Source organism: Camelina sativa, chromosome 7, assembly GCF_000633955.1.
Source record: "Camelina sativa cultivar DH55 chromosome 7, Cs, whole genome shotgun sequence".
Classification (NCBI taxonomy): Eukaryota; Viridiplantae; Streptophyta; class Magnoliopsida; order Brassicales; family Brassicaceae; genus Camelina; species Camelina sativa.
In genome coordinates, this window is record NC_025691.1 from 27404599 (window position 1) to 27425185 (window position 20587).

At 37.0% G+C, this 20587-nt stretch overlaps 4 protein-coding genes and 2 pseudogenes across 4 annotated transcripts; 1 reads left to right on the top strand and 5 right to left on the bottom strand.

Annotated features, from left to right (window-relative positions):
* LOC104702878 lies at positions 1574–4141 on the bottom strand. Its single transcript, XM_010418798.2, has 5 exons — positions 3780–4141; positions 3236–3472; positions 3053–3136; positions 2837–2966; positions 1574–2746 (listed from the first exon to the last, which is right to left on the bottom strand). The coding sequence occupies exons 1-5, from the start codon at positions 3986–3988 to the stop codon at positions 1787–1789; spliced, it is 1620 nt and encodes a 539-aa protein (XP_010417100.1). The 5' UTR covers positions 3989–4141; the 3' UTR covers positions 1574–1786.
* LOC104702879 (GDSL esterase/lipase At2g23540-like) lies at positions 8619–11094 on the top strand. The gene is made up of 5 exons (XM_010418799.2): positions 8619–9053; positions 9381–9511; positions 9601–9849; positions 9957–10212; positions 10725–11094. The coding sequence occupies exons 1-5, from the start codon at positions 8741–8743 to the stop codon at positions 10946–10948; spliced, it is 1173 nt and encodes a 390-aa protein (XP_010417101.1). The 5' UTR covers positions 8619–8740; the 3' UTR covers positions 10949–11094.
* Positions 11509–12904, bottom strand: LOC104702880 (annotated as a pseudogene).
* On the bottom strand, positions 13210–14499 carry LOC104702882 (methylesterase 4-like). The gene is made up of 3 exons (XM_010418800.2): positions 14023–14499; positions 13808–13945; positions 13210–13732 (listed from the first exon to the last, which is right to left on the bottom strand). Exons 1-3 carry the CDS (start codon positions 14392–14394, stop codon positions 13451–13453), a joined length of 792 nt encoding a protein of 263 aa, XP_010417102.1. The 5' UTR covers positions 14395–14499; the 3' UTR covers positions 13210–13450.
* LOC104702881 lies at positions 14534–15679 on the bottom strand (annotated as a pseudogene).
* On the bottom strand, positions 16144–17630 carry LOC104702883 (methylesterase 7-like). The gene is made up of 3 exons (XM_010418801.1): positions 17048–17630; positions 16693–16821; positions 16144–16599 (listed from the first exon to the last, which is right to left on the bottom strand). Exons 1-3 carry the CDS (start codon positions 17417–17419, stop codon positions 16318–16320), a joined length of 783 nt encoding a protein of 260 aa, XP_010417103.1. The 5' UTR covers positions 17420–17630; the 3' UTR covers positions 16144–16317.

The window sequence follows — 20587 nt, forward strand, 5'->3', positions numbered from 1 at the left end:
GCGACTAACATTATTGATTTGAAGATTTTTGTTGGTTTTTCTTGCATTGAAATCATTAGGAGAGAGACCCCTTCCTTTTACTCTTCCACGACCGTAACCACAGCCTCGACCGCGTCCGCGTCCACGTCCTCGTCCTTGCCAATTATTATAGCTGGATGTAGCAACATTCACTTCTGAAAGTGGAACTGATCCAGTTGGACGGGTTTGATGATTTATCATCACGAGCACATTATTTTGTTCAGCAACATGCAAAACTTGCATCAATTCAGAATATCGAGTATACCCTCTTTCTCGATATTGTTGCTGCAGGAGTACATTTGAAGGATGAAAAGTTTGGAATGTTTTCTCGATCATATTATAATCGGAAACTTCTTCTCCGCAGAGAGCCATCCTTGAAGTGATTCCGAACAAAGCGGAATTGTACTCACTAAGACTTTTGTAATCCTGAAACCTCAGGTTTAGCCATTCATGTTTGGCTTTTGGTAAGATCACATACTTTTGGTGATCAAACCTATCCTTGAGAGCGATCCAGAGATCTGCAGGATTTTCTCTCGTGATGTATTCATTTTTTAAACCATAGTGGAGATGGTGACGCAAGAACATCATGGCTCTCGCTTTTTCCTCTTCTAACCCCGTTTCTGACGGATCGAGGGTTTTGAGAAGCCCATTCCCTTTCATATAAAATTTTGCATCTAATGCCCATGTCATATAATTTTTCCCAAAGACATCAAGGGGGGGCGAATTCATGCTTTGCCAAGTTTGACATGATTACTATATAAATAATAAAACCATTTGTTAAAAATAAAATTTTATGAAACACTTTTGTAAAATCTTGTTTTAGCAATAAATATAAACTATAAAAGAAATTATAAGCTATATAATGTATTCATAAATTAGAACAATTATATTAGGAGGCATAGCCTTCCATATGATTTATAAATACATAGATCTGAACATATGATCAAGGAGGTAGAGCCTACCATAATGATCAAGAATGTAGATCTAAATGATCAAGGAGGCAAAGCCTACCATAATGATCAAGAAGTATATATAGTCTTTTATTTTATATATAATATATATAGTAATATGCATGTAAAATAATTAAATTCAAACAACTTTAACAAAACTTAAATCTTACCTCAAATTGATGATGGATCACAAATCGCTTATGCTCAAACTTGTAATGGATCGAGAGTCGTTCGTGCTGATAACATGTTGTGAACTATATTATAAATTTGGAGGTAACAAAATATTTGTTGAGAGAAGAATCAAAACAAAAAGAAATCTAGAGAGAAGCTAAAGAAGAACTAGAGAAATAATTAGATTTCTCACAACTACATCTTTCTCTTCTACATGACTCTTATTTATAGAGGAAGAAGACAAAGAGAAGTTGAGAATAAGTGTTGGACAAGTGTTCCAAGTGGTGTTTAATAAAAAGGAACACATGTTGTGATAGATACACATATTTTACAACAAACATCTCTTTTTTTGGCTGACAGAAAAAGTTTTTACCTTTTTGATTAAAAAATAAGAGTAAAAATTTCTTCTTCTTTTTTTAACAGCGAGCAAAAATTTCATTTTGAAATAAGTTGGTCATCTTTTGATCTAAGATCTTTGTAGATTTAGTTTCCTAATCAATAATCATCCTTAGATAGAGTTTAAACAAAAGATGCTTGCAAGGATTCAAGAGCTTGCACATAAGCAAAAAAAATACCAAAAAGAAACAGAAAGAGTCATCAATCATGTAGCTTAACAAAAGACGTTAAGGTGTCTTCTGGAACTTATTCTAAACCTCACTTTGGATCTTTCGGCGCTGCCTTAATCTTCCACCAATGCTATTTTGATTAGGTTCAAGAGCCGCCTTCCTCTTACTTCTCGTTACTCGAGTCCTCACTGAGTTAACCCCGGTCTCTGTCTCATCGCTTAGGACCTCGTTATGAGCTTTGACTACAGGAGTCTGACTTTCTCTAGATCTTGTCTCCAAATTCTGGTCTTGTCCTGTCCTCTCTTGAACTTCTGGAAGAGCATCACCAGTGTGGGCACATGAATGTTCTTGTTTATCCTGCTTTGGCGTCTGAAGATAACTCAGGACCTGAACATCAACCCATGGAGTCTGATCATCCACAGGAAGCAAGTAGCTAACTGGTCTCGTCTCCAGATTTGAGTTTTCTCCTATCTTTTTCTGAACTTCTGAAAGATTATCACCAGTGTGCGCACATGAATGTTCTTGTTTATCCTGCTTTAGTGGCTCACGACAACTTAAGACCTGAACATCAACCCATGGAGCCTTATCATCATCATCCACAGGAAGCAAGTAGCTAACTGGTCTCGTCTCCAAACTCGAGTTTTGTCCTATCGTTTCCTGATCTTCTGAAAGATCCTGAACATCAACCCACAGAGTCTGTTTATCCACAGAAGACTTGAAGCTCAGTGACCTTCTAGCTGAATTTGGATTCTCATCCTCCTCTTTCTTCAAGGAAACACCATTCTGATCTTCGATCTCCGGAAGCTTTTGTACTTCTTCAAGGAGATCACAGTTCTGATTTTCATTAGCGTTTTCATCTTCCTCTTTCTCCAGGGAATCATCATCAATCTGAAGCTTTGGTACTTCTTCATCATCAGCAATCTTTTCTTTAAAGGAAAGTGATCTCTTTGCAGAAGCTTGATTTGGGGTTGAGTCATCAGTTTGCAACCGTTTGGTTTGAATCAGATAATGTGCTACAGACTTATACCCAAGTGCAGCTATCTGGAAAACAATAGCAATAAAGAAAGAAATCTTAAGCTCTTGATACTATTCAAGATTATACAAAAGAAAAATCGAAAGAAAACAACGTACCCTTCTGTAGATCGGGCCAGTTGGAACCCATCCTTTGTTATTGCGACACAAACTGCAATTGCAAATCCCGCGACAAACAGGGCAGGTCCAGTTTGCATTCTCCAAAGCTTCCAGCACATGTTCACCATATCTGTTCATCAACAACATTGAATATACATTCATCACCAATAACAAAATAACTCCACTGCTAGTAATCATATTAGGTAGCAACCAAACCTCATGAACAAACAATCTCCACAGAATTGTCCTTGAACCATGTTGCATTCACTGCACTGTGTACGATGTCCCATCGTTTTCTGTCTGTAAGACACAGACACATACACACTGAAGTATTAAGCAAATTTCATTTCACTGAACTGCAATATCAAGTTCTCAACAGACATGGGTTTGGTTATTTACCTGCACTGGTGACAAGTCTTACCCTTAAACGGATCATAGATCCGTTTGCCATCCTTATCATAGCCATCAACAAAACATGTCCAGCTTCGTTCTGTATTCCCAAGAAGCTTCTCATGTTCCTCAGTGTAAATCTCAGGCCTTGCCCCTTCACCAATCACCACACTCCCTCGTTTAGCTGTTTTTTTACCCTTCTCATTGATCCCATCAGTGTAGATAACTGGCGTTGTGTTCTCCAATCTAACAACAATCACAAAAGAAGAAACAAATCATAAACCCTATTCCCCTTCTTCCAACTCAAAACAAAACCCTACTTTGATTTCTACTCAAAACCCCCAATTCCTCCAGAAAAATCTCTCCTTTAAACTGAAACAAATCGATTCATAAACCCTAATTTCAACTCAAAAAAAAACCCCTAATTTCTACTCAAAAACCTCAACTTCTCCAAAAAAAATATCTCCTTTAAGCTGTTTCATAAACCGTAGTTAAGATTCATAAACCCTAATTCCCACAAACAAACGAAACGGAGAAAAGGAAGAGAGATTACCGAGAAGACCGGCGAGAAGGCTGAAGAGGAGGAGTCGATCTCTGAGCGGCATTAGGGTTACCTTGAGATCTTCTATTGACGGGTCGGTTCTCGGATCTGAGTTTGCGAGAGAGATTCAAGATGCCAAGATTTTGCATCCTCTGAAGATTCTCTTTGATCCTATCTTCTCTGCATTGTTCGTAAAGAGACACCTTTTGGGTTCCTTCCATCACCACTTTACTGGGTTAAGGTTTGATTCGGGTTCTCTTGGTGATGGATGAATGATTTCAAAAGTCTCTCTCTTTATGGCTGCTGCTCTGCTCTTGTGGAGAAATGATAAAAAAAAAAAAAGTTTAGATTTTTATTTTGGGTCGAGTTGATGTTACACAGCAACGGTCATATTATATTTGAAAATGTGCAGAAAATTTGGGAATTGTGTTGGAGATAAGATAAGTACACCCTAATGATGATGGGACTTTAATCTTTTTAAATATTTTGTGTTTTTTTTTTTTTCCTTTAATTGCAATACAGCTAAGTAAAATAATGGGAATATAGAAAGATGTGAAGCATTTAGAAGAAAATATTATCCCAATTGGTATATATTTTTTCTATTTGATACCAAATTTGCAAATTTTGGATTTCTTTTTTCTTAGTGGACTTTTCTATTAGGAAGAGAATAGTATAAGACTTCTAAAAGAAAAGATTTAGACCATAAAAATAATAATGAGAGTCTTACCTTGTCGAACCAAATTAACACCTACTCACTTGCATGGAGCGTTCTCCTATTACTGTATGTGTTTTACTAAACTTCCAGAAAATATTAAAATGAAAGTTTAACACATTTGCTCAAATTCTTATTTTGCCAAACTGGACCAGGTGTGTCAAATTCTTTCTCATGGCAAGCCCATTAACTTTTGTGTTTTCTCTTCCACGGATGAAACAAAAGGGTTAACCATGATCTGCCTCTACTCGATTCACAACCTGGAGATCAAGCTTGCTCGGGTTGAATGGCTCGTAAGCTTAATCTGGCTTTGGACCGATGATAATTTCTCTTTGAAGAATCTTAAAGCTGCAATCTCAGCCTCACATCGATGGTGGCTGATATGTTCCCGGCTTGTAAAGCACAATTGTCACACACCAGTTATCGCATTCTTCAGTTCCATAGGAAATCAATACAATTTCACCTCCACTTGCCATTTTCGAATTCAGCTCTTGTATCACGAATGCTTTTTGAGGTTTCCCGAACCAAGGCTTAGAACAGCTCGTCAATTCATATCTCGTTGGTTCATCAGTGAAAGCATGAAGAGGAACGGCATTATGATCCCGTCTCCATGGAGCGGTGATTACCGTATAGTCTTCAATCCTCCAGCTCCGTCTCTTCCCAAACCCAAACCTCTACAAGCATCTTTCCGCAACATCAAAGGTAGATTTTATGAAAGTAGAGGTGGGGAGAAGAACGGCATAAGGTTGGTTTCAAATCCAACTCCTCCCTCTTCTCGACTCAGGTCTGTGCCTCTTGACCCTTTGCTTGGCCTATTATACTTGATTTATCGATACAGGGACTTGACTGGCCGAAGACTCTGACTAAGTCCTATATCGTATTCATGGAGATGGGTCTGGAATTGCTTTTCTCGAACCTTGGTCGTATGCAAATCCCCTAGTACCACATCTTTTAATCTAAGCTTTTGGCTATTTGGATGGTTGTTTATAGATCCTAGATATGTAAATGAATGGAAGGTTATCGGCATTATGATCTCCTCCCTACGGAGTGGAGATTACTGAAACCTCCCCATCCTTGTTTCCTTGTGTCCTTCAAATATCGAACCTGCTCAAGTGCTTATCAGCAACACCAAGGAAAGTTCTCATGCAAGTAAGAGGCCGGAAAATCACGACATTATGATCCCGCCTCCTTGGAGCGGTGATTACCGGAGATTCTCCACCTCTCGAGACTTGCTCCTATCCTCTGTCCCATTATCCCTATCGTGCTTTGTCCCGGCAAACCATGAGGTATATGACAGCTTATCAACGTCACATGAATCGGTTCTGATCGTGACTATTCCAAATCTCCCCAGACTTGCTCGCGGAAGTGTCTATGACACACCATGAGATTGCTTGTGGCTTGTTGCTCGTTTGCTTCATTCTTCGATCCTCTATGGCCTATCAAACCTTTACTTTTGTATGCCCTTTAAAGTTTATTGTAACCCTTTCAATGCTTATTGTAACTTTTGCTATGCTTGAAGCTCTTGTACACTCTGCCTTTGAGGCTTTATTTGAATGAAAAAGCAAGGCTTGTTTGACAAAAAAAAAAAAAGCTATTAATATAGAAGAGTAACGAGCTATTTCCCCCCAAGAACTATCATATCTCGCTGGATGGAGCCCGAACTTGAGCCACAATCTATATAGCTATGTAAACTATGACCAATCTCTATGTCCCCCCAAATTAAAAGTTCTACACCTATATCCCCATGAAAAAAAGTTCTATATCTATTTACACCTAGACCTGGTTATGTGACGGTTTACTATTTGCTTAACCGTCTAACGAATAGCCTAAACCAAAATTGACCAGATTAAACCTGATTTCTTGTCAGCCTTGGTCCAGTTGTGCTAATTTGGATCAAACGATAAACTATATATATGGGACAGTTAATGTTTTAAGTAAAAAAAAAATGACAGAATCATATATATAAAAACATATGGTAAAAAAAGTCTGTACAACAAATCTGAATTCAGTATCTCCTATCTTCTTCTTTTTCATTTTTTTTTGTTTATTTCAATGCACAGAACAATCATAGAATACAGAGGACGACGAAGAAAACAAATTCTAAAAGTCTGTAAAAATCTTAACAGAAGAAAAAAAAATGGAGAGAAAGAAGAAAGAATTTAATTTTTTTTTCTCCAGTGAATGAAGGAGAGAGATGAGAGAATTTACCAGCTGAGACTGAGACTGAGAGAGAGAAACTATATAATATGTAAAACAGAGATCATCAATCATCAATCATCAGCATGAGTTGTAGTGTCCATACAAATCATAAGGTGCCCAAAGAGTATCAAGTGGACAAGGCCGTCTGGAATCGGGACACGAGGAGTGTTTCAGGATCGAGTGCACGGCGGCGACCGAGCCACGGAGGTACTCGAAATCGAGAGTAATGGCGACGTGGACCAAAGAAGGGTTGCAGACGCCGGAATCGATGTCGGCGACGGGGTAATCGGCGGCATTGCGGAAGACGGGAGCTTTTCTGAAGGAGAACCTATGGGTCTGTGGATCGGAGGTTGGTAAGCGGAGGTAGGCGTCGAGATGAGAGGATCTGATGGCTTCAGCTGGAGGAAAAGATTGGAGAGAAGGAGAGAGGACAATGATGACCAAAGCGGCGGAGAATAAACCGGAGAATCTCATTATCCAAAGCATCTTCCTGAGGAGGAGGAGGAGGAGGAGATTAATATTGATACGTTTCTTCTTCTCTTCTTGGATTTGAAATCAAACCACCGATGGGCGGCGAAAGAGGAGGAGGCGATAGAAGACCGGACCAAGGCTGACAAGAAATCAGGTTTAATCTGGTCAATTTTGGTTTAGGCTATTCGTTAGACGGTTAAGCAAATAGTAAACCGTCACATAACCAGGTCTAGGTGTAAATAGATATAGAACTTTTTTTTCATGGGGATATAGGTGTAGAACTTTTAATTTGGGGGACATAGAGATTGGTCATAGTTTACATAGCTATATAGATTGTGGCTTAAGTTTGGGCTCCATCCAGCGAGATATGATAGTTCTTGGGGGGGAAATAGCTCGTTTCCCCGACTTACAGCTCTATAGTTAATTGAAGGTCAAAAAAATTGCGAGCTCCCAAAACTCATAATTGTAAGTACGAGTATGTTTTGGTAAAAATATTTTCGAATGTTCAATTTTAGTAAAAATAAAACTAGCTCTAATTAACTACGCTGTAAAATTTATTGTTAAACTCACGGTAATTTAATATTTTCTTTATATGTTTTTTTGACTAAATTATCTTATTATATAAAGTATGGTTTCAAAAGTTATTAACTCATCAGATCATGAAACGTGTAAAGTATGATTTCAAAACTAGAGCTCTCCAAACTTACAATTGTGAGGATGTTTTGGTAATAAGAATTTCAAAACTCACCAATAGTTAATTACGCCGCAAAATTTTTGACTAAATTATCTTATTATATAAAGTATGGTTTCAAAAGTTATTAACTCATCAGATAATGAAACGTGTAAAGTATGATTTCAAAACTAGAGCTCTCCAAACTTACAATTGTGAGGATGTTTTGGTAATAAGAATTTCAAAACTCACCAATAGTTAATTACGCCGCAAAATTTAGTCTAAACTGACCCTAATTTTAGTCTTTTGGTTATGTTTAATAAATTTTCAAGTATTCATTTTTGAGCAAAAACACATGAATTATTTCTTAAAACCGTAATTTAGTCTTCTCCTTATGTAGTAAAAAAAAAAATTTACCTCATCCATACACAAATCTTCCAAAAAACATATGTTGAGGTGTTTTTCTAAGAGATATACATGTAATAAAAACAAAACAAACTAAAACTTTAACAAAAAGATTTTTAAAGACGTTTCATACATCGTTTGTATCCTTTTCACCCATTTTGTTAGTTTGTAAATTGTAACAACAAAATTTTTGGCGTTGATACTTTTATTTCTTGTTCCAACAAGTTTGAGCTACTTAAATTAATTACGAGTCAAAATACATAGAGTTCAAGCGTCTAAAGAATTAAATTCTCGTCATTATTTTCTTACTAGCGTGAGGAAAAACTAGGCCACGTTGATGAACCACCACTAGAAAAATCTTGAAGCCTCCCCTTTATATCAAAACGGTCAAACCAAATTCATTTTAACCAATTAAACACAACCTCACAAGTTTCCCTTCGATCTCAAACTAACACTTTGTTATACTTGTTATATAAACTCAAACAATAACACCAAAACTTCTCAAATCCGAGAAATATGGCTACGACACGAGCTTCTACGTCAGGCAGGGTCTCTCAAGCTTTCACTATCCTCGTCTTCTTCTTCTTCTTCTTCTCAACTCTCACTGCTTCAGTGGAAGCTGCTGGTCGTGGAGTTAACAATGATAAAAAGGGCGACGGATTAGGAGCTTCGTTCATATTTGGAGATTCTCTAGTCGATGCCGGAAATAATAATTATCTATCGACGTTGTCTAGGGCCAATATGCAGCCTAATGGTATCGATTTCAAAGCCTCCGGAGGAAATCCTACCGGCCGGTTCACCAATGGCCGGACCATCGGTGACATCGTTGGTACGTAGAAAATGGAAAAAAAGTTCCATCGATATATTCAATATTATCCATGCATGTATATCCTATAACCCATTTCTGGTATATGATATGTGGGGTTTACTCGTTTAGATAGTTCAACTAACATACCTACAAATTTATGTTGACGTTTTTTTTTTTTTTTTCAGTTTTTGTAAATCACACTATTAAAATCAAATAACCGGATATGAGATCCAATTAAGTTGGATATATAGAGTATACAAACGTTTTAGCAACATGAACCTTTGTTTGTTCTATACATGGTTGAAATTTTGATATAAACGGTTCTAAAACGTTCAAATGTTTATTCAGGGGAAGAACTTGGGTCTGCCAACTACGCGATTCCATTCTTAGCACCGAATGCGACAGGCAAAGCTCTATTAGCCGGTGTGAATTATGCATCTGGAGGAGGAGGAATCATGAATGGCACCGGGAGAATCTTTGTACGTACCGAACTATTTTAATCGGATTTTGTATTTAGATATATCGTTTTAGAGTTCTAAATTTTAATGGAAATGTAAATATTTGGTAGGTGAATAGGTTAGGTATGGATGTACAAGTTGATTTCTTCAACACTACACGGAAACAGTTCGATGATCTACTTGGAAAAGAGAAAGCAAAAGAGTATATAAGCAAAAAATCAATATTCTCAATCACTATAGGAGCAAACGATTTTCTCAACAATTATTTATTCCCACTTCTCTCAGTCGGAACACGGTTCACTCAAACTCCTGATGATTTCATAGGTGACATGCTCGAGCATCTACGCGACCAACTAACCGTAAGCAACACCAAAACCAATCTCATCAGCCTAAATTTTTAGAAAGGTTTTGTTATTTGATATCATATGTTATAAGCTTACCATCGAATTGTATGGTTGCAATACAGAGGCTATATCAAATGGATGCAAGGAAGTTTGTAATCGGTAACGTTGGACCAATTGGATGCATACCGTACCAAAAAACGATCAATCAGTTAAAAGAAGACGAGTGTGTGGATTTGGCTAATAAGCTAGCAAATCAATACAATGTTAAATTAAAGAGTTTATTAGATGAACTAAACAAGAAACTTCCCGGTGCAATGTTTGTCCATGCCAATGTCTACGACCTAGTAATGGAACTCATTACCAACTACAAAGAATACGGTAATACATTTTTCATGCTCTTCTACAAAATCAATCCATATATATTGACTAGCATATTATCCGAACCCGACTCGAAGTAGGTGGTTCGGTTCGAGTTCGGGTAATATCCGAACCCGAAATAAAACCCAAACTAATCCGAATTAAATGTAAAAATGCATCTAGGGGGAATTGAACCCATTACCTTGGACATTTAAGAGTGCATATTAAACTATTGTGCCATCTTAGTTTCTTTGTCCTAAAGTGAAACGTTAAATATTTATATATATACATGTGTTCTGAAATTTATAAAATGATAAAAAAAAAAAAAAAAAAAAAAAAAAAANTTGTTCATGATTTTTTTGAGTTCGGGTATACCCGAATAACCCGAATGGGTAATACCCGAACCCGACTCGAAAGTATAAAAAACCCGAACAGGTTCTATATGCCTAAACCCGAAAATCCAAAGCTGAATGCCCAGGGCTAGTTATTGACTATATGACTTAAATAAATTTTGGATTCACAAAATATGGCAGGGTTCATATCCGCGACAAAGGCTTGTTGCGGTAATGGAGGACAATATGCAGGTATAATTCCGTGCGGACCAACTTCGAGTTTGTGCGAAGAGAGGGATAAATATGTGTTTTGGGATCCTTACCATCCAAGCGAAGCAGCAAATGTCATCATCGCGAAGCAATTGTTATATGGTGATATCAAAGTTATATCTCCGGTTAATCTCAGCAAACTTCGAGATTTGTGATTTGATTGTTGAACTAAAAAATGTCCCTTTATATACACAATTTCTTACATTTACGTTTGTTATACGCCAAGTTAAAATCATTTCTTTGTATTTTTATGTGTTGTCGTGTTCAAAAAAAAAATTTAAGTGAGAAATGCTTGTTTGTTTTTGTCAAGAATCAAGATGTGTGATACAACTTTGGAAATTAGCTCTCGGCAATAAACCAGTGCTATTTAAATCCGGTTCTTAATTCAAATCAAATTCGTTTTCCGGTCCGAACCGGTTCTTTAAACAGCGTCTCTCTTTCGTCGTTAATGGTCTTTCTTCCTCAACTCGCCGGTTACAGAAACCCAGAAATGTTGGTTCTTTCGAAGCAAAGGCATCAAATTTGCGGTCGTTTCTGCCGCAGAGCATCCCCTTCTTCTCTCAATCGCAGCATTCACATTGGCCGATCGATGTTCACCTGGGATTCTCTAAGGAACCTGCTTTAGATTGAGTACGTTTACTTTGTTTTCTCTTGTTAGCCTAGATTCTTAGTCTAATTGCTTCAGTGCTTGTAGTTTTTTGATGGGTAGAGGGAATTTGATGAAAAGTTTTTGTCTTTCCTTAAATCTAATTGAGAAAACAATAACTACTGTCTTCTGTGACCAATGAAGTGTTCGAGAAGCCACATTATTCTGTTATTTTCATCTTACATTTAGAAATCACTCTGCTTATTTCTTATACATGTAGATGCATTCTCATATGACTTATTCTTATTGGTGGAAGCTGTTGTTGTTAACCCATTTGCAGTGCCAGGTTAATTTAGGCAATATATTTATCAGCAATCTCTAGGAGAAGAGCACACACTTCTTGAGGCGTGGAGAACATTGGCATATGATCAGCACATTTGATCTCCATTACTTCTTTTGGTGGAAAGTTCATGATCATCCAACGCTGGTAATCTTCTGACACCACACAATCCTCTCCGCATACAATGTATATACGTGTAACGGATCCGTATCCTTCCTCACTGAAGCTTCTTGCCCCTGCTAGATTGTTTGTTACTAATGGGTTTGCCTTCACCAACATTTTCGCCGATTCAAGATTCTTATTCGCCGCAACAAAAAATCAACAAAAGATTGAATGAGTTTACTACTAGCACAATCATATTTGTGTTACTTAAAAGAACTGGAGTCTTACTTGATTTGGAGAGTGTTGATACATTTTCTTGGTCATGAATTCTGGTCCTAAAAGTGTATACTGTAGAGGATAATCAGGTTCTCCATAGGTTCCACAAGTGGTGTCCAACCATTCCTCTTGTGGAATGCTTCTGAGAAACTGCATATTTCAGTCAAATATCAGAATCACTCAGAAGAGATATGAAACCAAATCATCATGTTTGTTTTCATACCGTTTCGTAAACATAAGCTGGTGGGTTTCTTGTGTCAGGCATGAAAGCTGTCAAGAAGACAATGGCAGCAACTTTACAAGGGAAAATGTCAGCAGCAAGTGCAGCCGGTATTCCTCCCATGCTATGCGCAACTAGAATCACCTTATCGTCATCTGAGCCAAGCGAGCTCAGAAACTCAAGCAATGGTTTGCAGTAATCCTTCAGAGTCTGAATCTCTTCAACTTTGGTCATGTTTGTACCCGATGCAGCAAGATCCACTGCTGTCACACAGTGACCTGCATTCTCCAGCTGCGTTTTCACCTTGTACCAAGTCCATGCGCCATGGCACACGCTATGGACAAGCACACGCTATGGACAAGCACAAACTGCTTCAGGTGCGTCTTCTCCATTGCCTTTTTTACTCTCAGCATCTTGGTTCAACGCTTATATATATATGGTAATTTTCCCGCATATACTGTTTTGTATATTGACTGTTAGTTTTTGGTCGTTCTCTGAGATCCAGAGAATGCTAAATCAAGACTACGTTGACTGTTAGATTTTTCATTTCAACTATAGTAAGCAATAAAGTCTGAACGGTTTAGAAAGATCCATTTTTGAAACACATTTAATTGTATCAAATCCAGATACAGTTACTCTTTGAAGCTTCAACTTGTTTGCAGAATCCACGAACAAGCACATACCGCCCCTGGTTAGTTGCCTTCTCTTTTTATCCTCTTTGTTCATCTATTCTTTTGACTATTAGTTTCCCTGGTAATATAAGATATAGAGAGTGGTTCACTAATATTTTATTCACTTATAGTTTTTACTTAGTAGAAACTTCTAGCTATGGTTATATGGACTTCAGTATGACTTGGATCACTACCATCTTTGTTTTATTTTGGATAGAAGCTGAAGTTCATAGTAATATACTTATATATGCAGGTATACATGCATATGTTCTACATCTTTTGATAATTCAATGCTGGAGAACTTCAGGTAGTGTGTAATCTTCTTCTTACATTCTTAATTATATGATACACCATTGTTACCAATAATCTTATTTGCTTATTTCTTATAAATATAGAATGTAACTAGTCACTCACATCTCGCTTAGTATTGTAACTGTGATGCAGTGAAGATCTCTAGTTTATCTAGGCATATTTATCCGCAATCTCCAAAAGAAGAGCACAGAGTTCTTGAGGCTTGGAGAACATCGCCATATGATCTGCATCTTTGATCTCCATTACTTCTTTTACTGGGAAGTTCTTGATCATCCAGCGCTGGAAATCCTCGGGTATCGCAAAGTCCTCTCCGCAGACGATATATATACGTGTAACGGATCCGTACCCTTCCTCACTAAAGCTTCTTGTCCCTGCCAGATTGTCTGTAACGACCGGGTTTACCCTCACCAACATATTTGCTAATTCAAGATCCTAATCAGGCACAACAATAATCAATAAAAGACTGAAGTTACAAGCAATCATTTGGGTTTAAATTAGGAGTCTTACTTGGACGGGAGAGAGTTGATACAAATTCTTGGCCATGATCTTTGGTCCAAAAAGAGCAAATTCTAGAGGGCGATCAGGTGTCCCATAGGTTCCAAACACAGTGTCCAAGCATTCCTCTTCTGGATCGCTACTGACCAGCTGCTAGTTTCAAGCAGATATTAGAATCAATTTGAAGAGATCACACCATGCAATTAGAATCATCGTTTTTTATGTACCTTGTCAAAAACATAAGCAGGTGGATTTCTTGTGTCGGGCATAAAAGCTGTCAAGAAGACAACAGCAGCAATCTTACAAGGAAATATGTCAGCAGCAAATGCAGCTGGTATTCCTCCCATACTATGAGCAACAAGAATCACCTTATCGTCATCCGGACCAAGAGAGCTCATAAACTCAAGTAATGGTTTGCAGTAAGCCTTCAGAGTTTGAATCTCTTCCACTCTTGTCATGTCTTTACCGGATGCCGCCAGATCCACTGCTGTCACACAGTGACCTGCAGCCTCCAGCAGTGTTTTCACCTTGTACCAAGTCCATGCACCGTGGCACAGCCCATGGACGAGCACAAACCGTTTCTGTTGGTTCTTCTCCATTGTCTTTTTCTACTTTTAGCATCTTGTGGTTGAACACATTAATTATAAGGTTCCCGCAATCACTCTTTGGATGTTGACTAATAGATTTTTGGTCGTTGTCTGAGATCTAGAAAGTTTCTAAACCACACAACATATTGACTAGTTTTTTTTACACGTATCTTATTCATTACCATTCTTGCATACGGCTTCCCAATTTACTACAGTTCTCACTAATGAATCTTTATTCTCATTTATGGTTTATGGTTGTGGTGGAAGCAATAGTTGGTTATTTATTTGCAACCTCCAAGAGAAGAGCACATAGTTCCTTAGGCTTGGAGAGCATTGCCATATGATCTGCATCTTTGATCTCCATTACTTCTTTTACCGGAACGTTACTGATCATCAAACGCTGGTATTCCTCAGGTACTATATTATCCTCTCCACATATGATACGTACGTGTAACCGATCCATACCCTTCCTCAGTAAAGCTTCTTGTCCCTGCTAGATTGGTTGTAACCAACGGGTTTACCCTTACCAACAATTTCGCCAATACAAGATCCTAACAAATGACAACAGTGAATAGAAGAGTGACTGAGGTTACTAGCAATCACATTTGTTAAAAAAAAGAGGTTTTGTTAGGCTTTGGAGTCTTACTTCTACCGGAGACAGTTGATACACTTTCTTAGCCATGAACGTTGGTCCCAAAAGAATAGACTCTAGAGGACAATCTGGATTCCCGTATCTCCCAAACACGGTGTCCAACCATTCCTCTCGTGGAGTGCTTCTTATCAGCTGCAGCTTTCAGTTGGATATCAGAATATATCACTCAGAAGTCAGACGCGACCATACGGTGCAACCAAATCATACCTTTTCGAAAACATAAGCAGGTGGGTTTCTTGTGTCAGGCATGAAAGCTGACACGAATACCATAGCAGCAATCTTACAAGGGAAGATGTCAGCAGCAAGCGCAGCGGGTATTCCTCCCATGCTATGAGCAACAAGAATGACATTCTCGTCATCCGGGCCAAGCGAGCTCATAAACTCAAGCAACGGTTTGGAGTAATCCATCAATGTCTGAATCTCTTCCAACCTGGTCATGTTTCGACCTGATGCAGCCAGATCCACTGCGGTTACACAGTGACCTTCAGCCTCTAGCTGTGTTTTCACCTTGTACCAACTCCACGCGCCGTGGCAGACCGCATGCACAAGCACAAACCGCTTTGTCTCCATTGCCTTTTTCTAGTTTCATCATCTTGCTTCAATTCTGAAATATATAGTTTGTACGGTTTCACCAATCTTCTGGTGGCTTGTCGCATGCAAACTCTTTACGTGATCAAAGAGCTGAAATTTGTATTTATATATCTTTCGAGCTAACTCCAAATTAAAATATACAAGTGAATCTTGGAATGATATTGATGTAAAACTCTAACCACCACGAGATTGACACTGCTTTTTGGACTTTTATTACAGTAGATGACTAGATATTATCAAACTATTTGTAGTTGCATACACGTTAGATTAACATATGATCTATGTTTACCCAAAAATAAATAATTTAACCACATATAACAAAGACTGCAAAAATGATAGTTTATATATCCATTGGTCATGATTTATTCATTTATTTATTTTTATTTTTATTTTTATTTTTTTCTGTTTTATTTGCTTTCTTGCTCTTTTGAACTCTACTTTGTTCAATCATTATGAGAAAAAAAACCTACAAAAAGTAAACATAAGTGAGAATCATAGTGAATCATTGTGCAAAGAAGGAAATATGAATCTTGGTGAAAACATTGAAATATATTTTTCTTGTGAAGAATATTATTTCTATAGATAGATACATGATCTAGTCACCCATATATATCACTCAAATCTGGCTCATAATTGTGGTTGAAGCTGATTTTTGTAACTATAATGTAGTGACGATCTTCATTTAATTTATTTTAGGCATGTTTATCCGCAATCTCCAAGAGAAGAGCACATAGTTCTTGAGGCTTAGAGAACATTGGCATATGATCTGCATCTTTGATCTCCATTACTTCTTTCACCGGGAAGTTCTCGATCATCTCACGCTGGTAATCCACGGTTACCGCAACGTCCTTTCCGCATACGATATATATACGTGTAACAGATCCGTACCCTTCCTCACTTAAGCTTTTTGTCCCTGCCAGTTCCTTTGTAGCGAACGGGTTTACCCTCACCAGCATTTTCGCCAATTCAAGATCCTAAACCCAACACAACAGACAATGAATAAAAAGTTAGACTGAGGTTACTAGCTAACAATTCCGGTTTGGTTTTAATTAGGCCAGGAGTCTTACTTGGGGTGAAGATAGGTTATACAAATTCTTGGCCATGAAGTTTGGTCCAAAAAGAGCAAACTCTAGAGGACCATTAGGCTTCGTAATTACAGTATCCATCCAATTCTCTTGTGGACCGCTTGTGATCAGCTGCTCGTTCCAGGCAGATATTAGAATCACGTTGTTCAAGTTAAGAAGCTAATCCTAGTGATTTATACTTTTCTTTCCACTTAAAAGTTCAAAACCATTTGATTTAAGGATGCATATAATGTAACAAGGTTTTTCTTTGGTTGAATAAATTTTACACTCATTCAATATATATTAGAATCAAATTGAAGAGATCACACCAATGTAACTGATTCAACTTTTTATGTACCTTTTCGAAAAAGAAGCCAGGTGGGTTTATTGTGTCGGGCATGAGAGATGCCACGAAGACAATAGCAGCAACCTTACTAGGGAAGATGTCAGCAGCAAGTGAAGCGGATATGCCACCCATGCTATGAGCAACAAGAATCACCTTACCGTCATCCGGGCCAAGCGAGCTCAGAAGCTCAAGCAGCGGTTTGCAGTAATCCTTAAGAGTCTGAATCTCTTCCACTCTGGTCATGTTTAGACCCGATGCAGCTAGGTCCACCGCGGTCACACAGTGACCTGCAGCTTCCAGCTGCGGTTTCACCTTGTGCCAACACCATGCGCCGTGGCAGATTCCATGGACTAGCACAAATCGCTTCTGGTTCTTCTTATCCATTCCCTGCTTATTGTAAAGAATGTATAGTCCTGTTATACATTGTTCAGCTTTATAGAATCTAAGAAAATTACAATTCAATAAAATAATACTGTATCGAATAAAAAATCCTCAAGCAGGGCAGCTAGCAAATAAGAAAACGACTTAAATTAACCCTTTCTGACTTTAGTGAAATAAAACATCCTTTGAAAAGGTAAAACAAAAGTGATGACTTTGATGACTATATCTAATTGTGCACGCAATTGAATACTATCATATTTAAATATCAACTTCACTCATATATTATATCCATAAAACATACTATCTTTAGGCTGGACAACAATTTTTGTTTTTGTTTTTGTTTTTGTTTTTTGTTTTTTGTTTTTTGTTTTTGTCTTTTTAGTTTACCAAAAATCATTATGAAACAAATGGTAGTAAGATAAATGGTTTGCTTAACTTATTAATATCATTATTTATACGAAAACCTTGATTTACATGATATACTTAATAGATGAGATGACTTTTATATGCAATCACGACCAGATGCACTAAAACATAGTGACAATATTGTTTTAGCATTTTTTGTTTTAATGAGACTAATAGAATTATTATCTTTTTTTTTTGGACAAAAGAATTATTATCTAAAATCAGCTAATTAACACATTCTAACATTCATTCTGTGTGTACTGTACTCCTACTCTCAGTCTCATGCTTTTCGGCCTCCTTGGACACGTCTAAAAATAGGTAGAAATACATCAATTGTTTTTTGTATAACCAAAACAACTTAAGCACTATCGGAAAAGGATGATCTTTAAGGATGACATGCATAAATCGAGAAATAATCCAAAATTGTTTATTTCAACAAGAAAAAAGTGGGTGTAAACATTATACTCCACTTATTTCTTATCGGGATAAGTTGGTCCCAGATGATTTTCTGTGCATTGGCTTTTGGAGATTGAATAGGAGTGGCAAGGCAGATCTAAAACTTTTTGTTACAGGGTCATTATTAATATACCTATATAAGAATATTAAATTATTTGTGAAGTTAACAAATTCAAAATGTTTAAGTATTACTGTTATTATTTTAAGGGAGATTCTCGAAAATAGCACCTTAAGTTTTTTTCCAAAACTAGCACACAATCTTAATTATTCCAAATATAGCACAATTTTAATTTTGAGAAAAATTATCTAAATAAATAAAAAAATAAAAATAAAAATAAAAAAAGAAAAGGAAAACGCAGCAATCATCTTAGCCAAAACCTAAAAAAAACTCCAGTTGAATTAGAGTAGAGATGCTCGAAGGAGGAGGAGACAACGAATGAAATCGATTTGATTTTGAAGAAGCGAATGAAATCGGAGATGATGATGCTATCGACGCTTCTCTCTCGCTGTAACGCTCTTCAATCTCAGATTTTAAATTCACGGTAGGATCGATATTTTGGATTCTTCGATGTGAAGCTTGCTTCTGGAGCAGAGGAAGTGATGAGTTTAGTGGAAGAACGTTTCTTCAAAGAAAAGTCATTGTTGCAGTTTGACATTGTCGTTGTTAATTTGCTTTTTAGACTATGAAAGAGAATCCTCTTCTAGGTCCTTCTTCTTTGACGTGGATAATCTTAAAGATCTCATCTTTCTTTATTTTCCTAGAAAGATTCCAAATTTTTAACTTTGGTTGTTCAATTCATGTGTTCTGAGTTTTGACATTGTTCAAATTTATGATGGGTTCTTAATAAAATTCATTATTGTGTATACTTTTTGATGTTTTTCAACTTCTCCTTTTGAACAAAGAAACTCGTTTCTAAATCTTTGGGGGGTGAGTTAATTAAAAGTGTTACGAGTGTGTGTTGTTTTATACAAGATTGGAGAAAATGGGGTTTTAGATGTATCAATGGTGGTTCATAAACACCATGTGTGGCGTTTGTTCACTTGTAGTGTTGTAGTGGTCAAGATTGGAGCTTTAGATATATCGAATGATGTTTTATACCAGGTGTGGCGTTTGTTCACTTGTAGTAACTTTGTATAGATGTAGATTTGGTCAGAAGAATTGGAGTTGTACCAACATTCCAAGAAATTTAGGAAGGATGTCTCGAATTTAAGGAAGGGTTTCAAACAAAAGAATAAACAAAGAAAACAGAGCATACACGCCACCCTATTGAGTTTTGTTGATGGCTCGAGAATTCTTTCTCATGTTCTTGTAATGTTAAAAATCAGCACCCAACATCCAACATCCAACACTCCTTGGAAATTCAGGAAGGATTCCACGAAATTCAGGAAATATTTATTGAACTTGAGGATGACCTTCATAAAAAGTTTGAATTTCAGGATGAACTTAAGGTTGACCTTTACAAAAAGCTTAGATATTGGTAAATACCCAGATATGTACAAAAAAGATATCATTACCCCCTCACTAATAGAGTATTCTTTCATATATTGAGGCATGTGTCGACAATTCATAGGATTATGTTCCTTAATTCAGTTTTACTTTCTCTGTTTTTAGACATGTATGATGTTTGTAAAACCTTTTTAGATTGTTTTGGTAATTGTATGATGTATCTGCATCATATGTTTTTATTAACACTTTATTTTAACTGTGATTGAACTTCAGGAAGGATTGTGTGAAATTCGGGAAAGATTTTATGCAATTCAGGAAGACTTCTTTGAATCGGAGCAACCAATTTGATTCCCCTTGATGAATACGAATACATCGATCTATGTGAATTCAATATCCATCAAATCATGAACAATAGCCTAATTCTATAATCATTGAATCATTGAATCATTCTTTTTTTTGCTTTTACTTTTGATAACATAATTTGGAGTGACAGATTTTGTCTCCGACGAGATCTGAGTTTGATCTTTCATGGTGGTGTCGTTCTCTCGAGAAGAAAGTCACTATCTAATTCTGGTTACATGTCTGCCTCCACCGTTGCCGTTGCTGGAGGAAGACGATGACAGAGACTATGATTTCTGGATATATTGGAGACGACGGAGAAGATAGAAACGACATCGTCATAACTAGACGGAGAAGAAGATGAATAAAAAAAAAAGATATTTATTAATTTAATTTTAGAGAAATAATTAATATAATAAAAATACTATTTTTGGAAAATCTGAGTGTATATGCTTATTTTGGAAAAAAAAACCTAAAATGATGCTATTCTAGGGTATTTCTCTTATTTTAATGAATTGTACACC

What these genes read in the sequence shown, in the direction of transcription:
- LOC104702878 (XM_010418798.2), bottom strand. Translation starts at nt 3,988, where the DNA reads ATGGAAGGAACCCAAAAGGTGTCTCTTTACGAACAATGCAGAGAAGAT. An exon ending in CCTTCTCGCCGGTCTTCTCG is followed by an intron (nt 3,473 to 3,779) that starts GTAATCTCTCTT and finishes GATTGTTGTTAG; the next exon opens with ATTGGAGAACACAACGCCAG. An exon ending in AAGACTTGTCACCAGTGCAG is followed by an intron (nt 3,137 to 3,235) that starts GTAAATAACCAA and finishes TGTGTCTTACAG; the next exon opens with ACAGAAAACGATGGGACATC.
- LOC104702879 (XM_010418799.2), top strand. Translation starts at nt 8,741, where the DNA reads ATGGCTACGACACGAGCTTCTACGTCAGGCAGGGTCTCTCAAGCTTTC. An exon ending in ATCTACGCGACCAACTAACC is followed by an intron (nt 9,850 to 9,956) that starts GTAAGCAACACC and finishes GTTGCAATACAG; the next exon opens with AGGCTATATCAAATGGATGC. An exon ending in TACCAACTACAAAGAATACG is followed by an intron (nt 10,213 to 10,724) that starts GTAATACATTTT and finishes AAAATATGGCAG; the next exon opens with GGTTCATATCCGCGACAAAG.
- LOC104702882 (XM_010418800.2), bottom strand. Translation starts at nt 14,394, where the DNA reads ATGGAGAAGAACCAACAGAAACGGTTTGTGCTCGTCCATGGGCTGTGC. An exon ending in CTGCTTATGTTTTTGACAAG is followed by an intron (nt 13,946 to 14,022) that starts GTACATAAAAAA and finishes TGAAACTAGCAG; the next exon opens with CTGGTCAGTAGCGATCCAGA. An exon ending in ATCAACTCTCTCCCGTCCAA is followed by an intron (nt 13,733 to 13,807) that starts GTAAGACTCCTA and finishes GTGCCTGATTAG; the next exon opens with GATCTTGAATTAGCAAATAT.
- LOC104702883 (XM_010418801.1), bottom strand. Translation starts at nt 17,419, where the DNA reads ATGGATAAGAAGAACCAGAAGCGATTTGTGCTAGTCCATGGAATCTGC. An exon ending in CTGGCTTCTTTTTCGAAAAG is followed by an intron (nt 16,822 to 17,047) that starts GTACATAAAAAG and finishes TGGAACGAGCAG; the next exon opens with CTGATCACAAGCGGTCCACA. An exon ending in ATAACCTATCTTCACCCCAA is followed by an intron (nt 16,600 to 16,692) that starts GTAAGACTCCTG and finishes TGTTGGGTTTAG; the next exon opens with GATCTTGAATTGGCGAAAAT.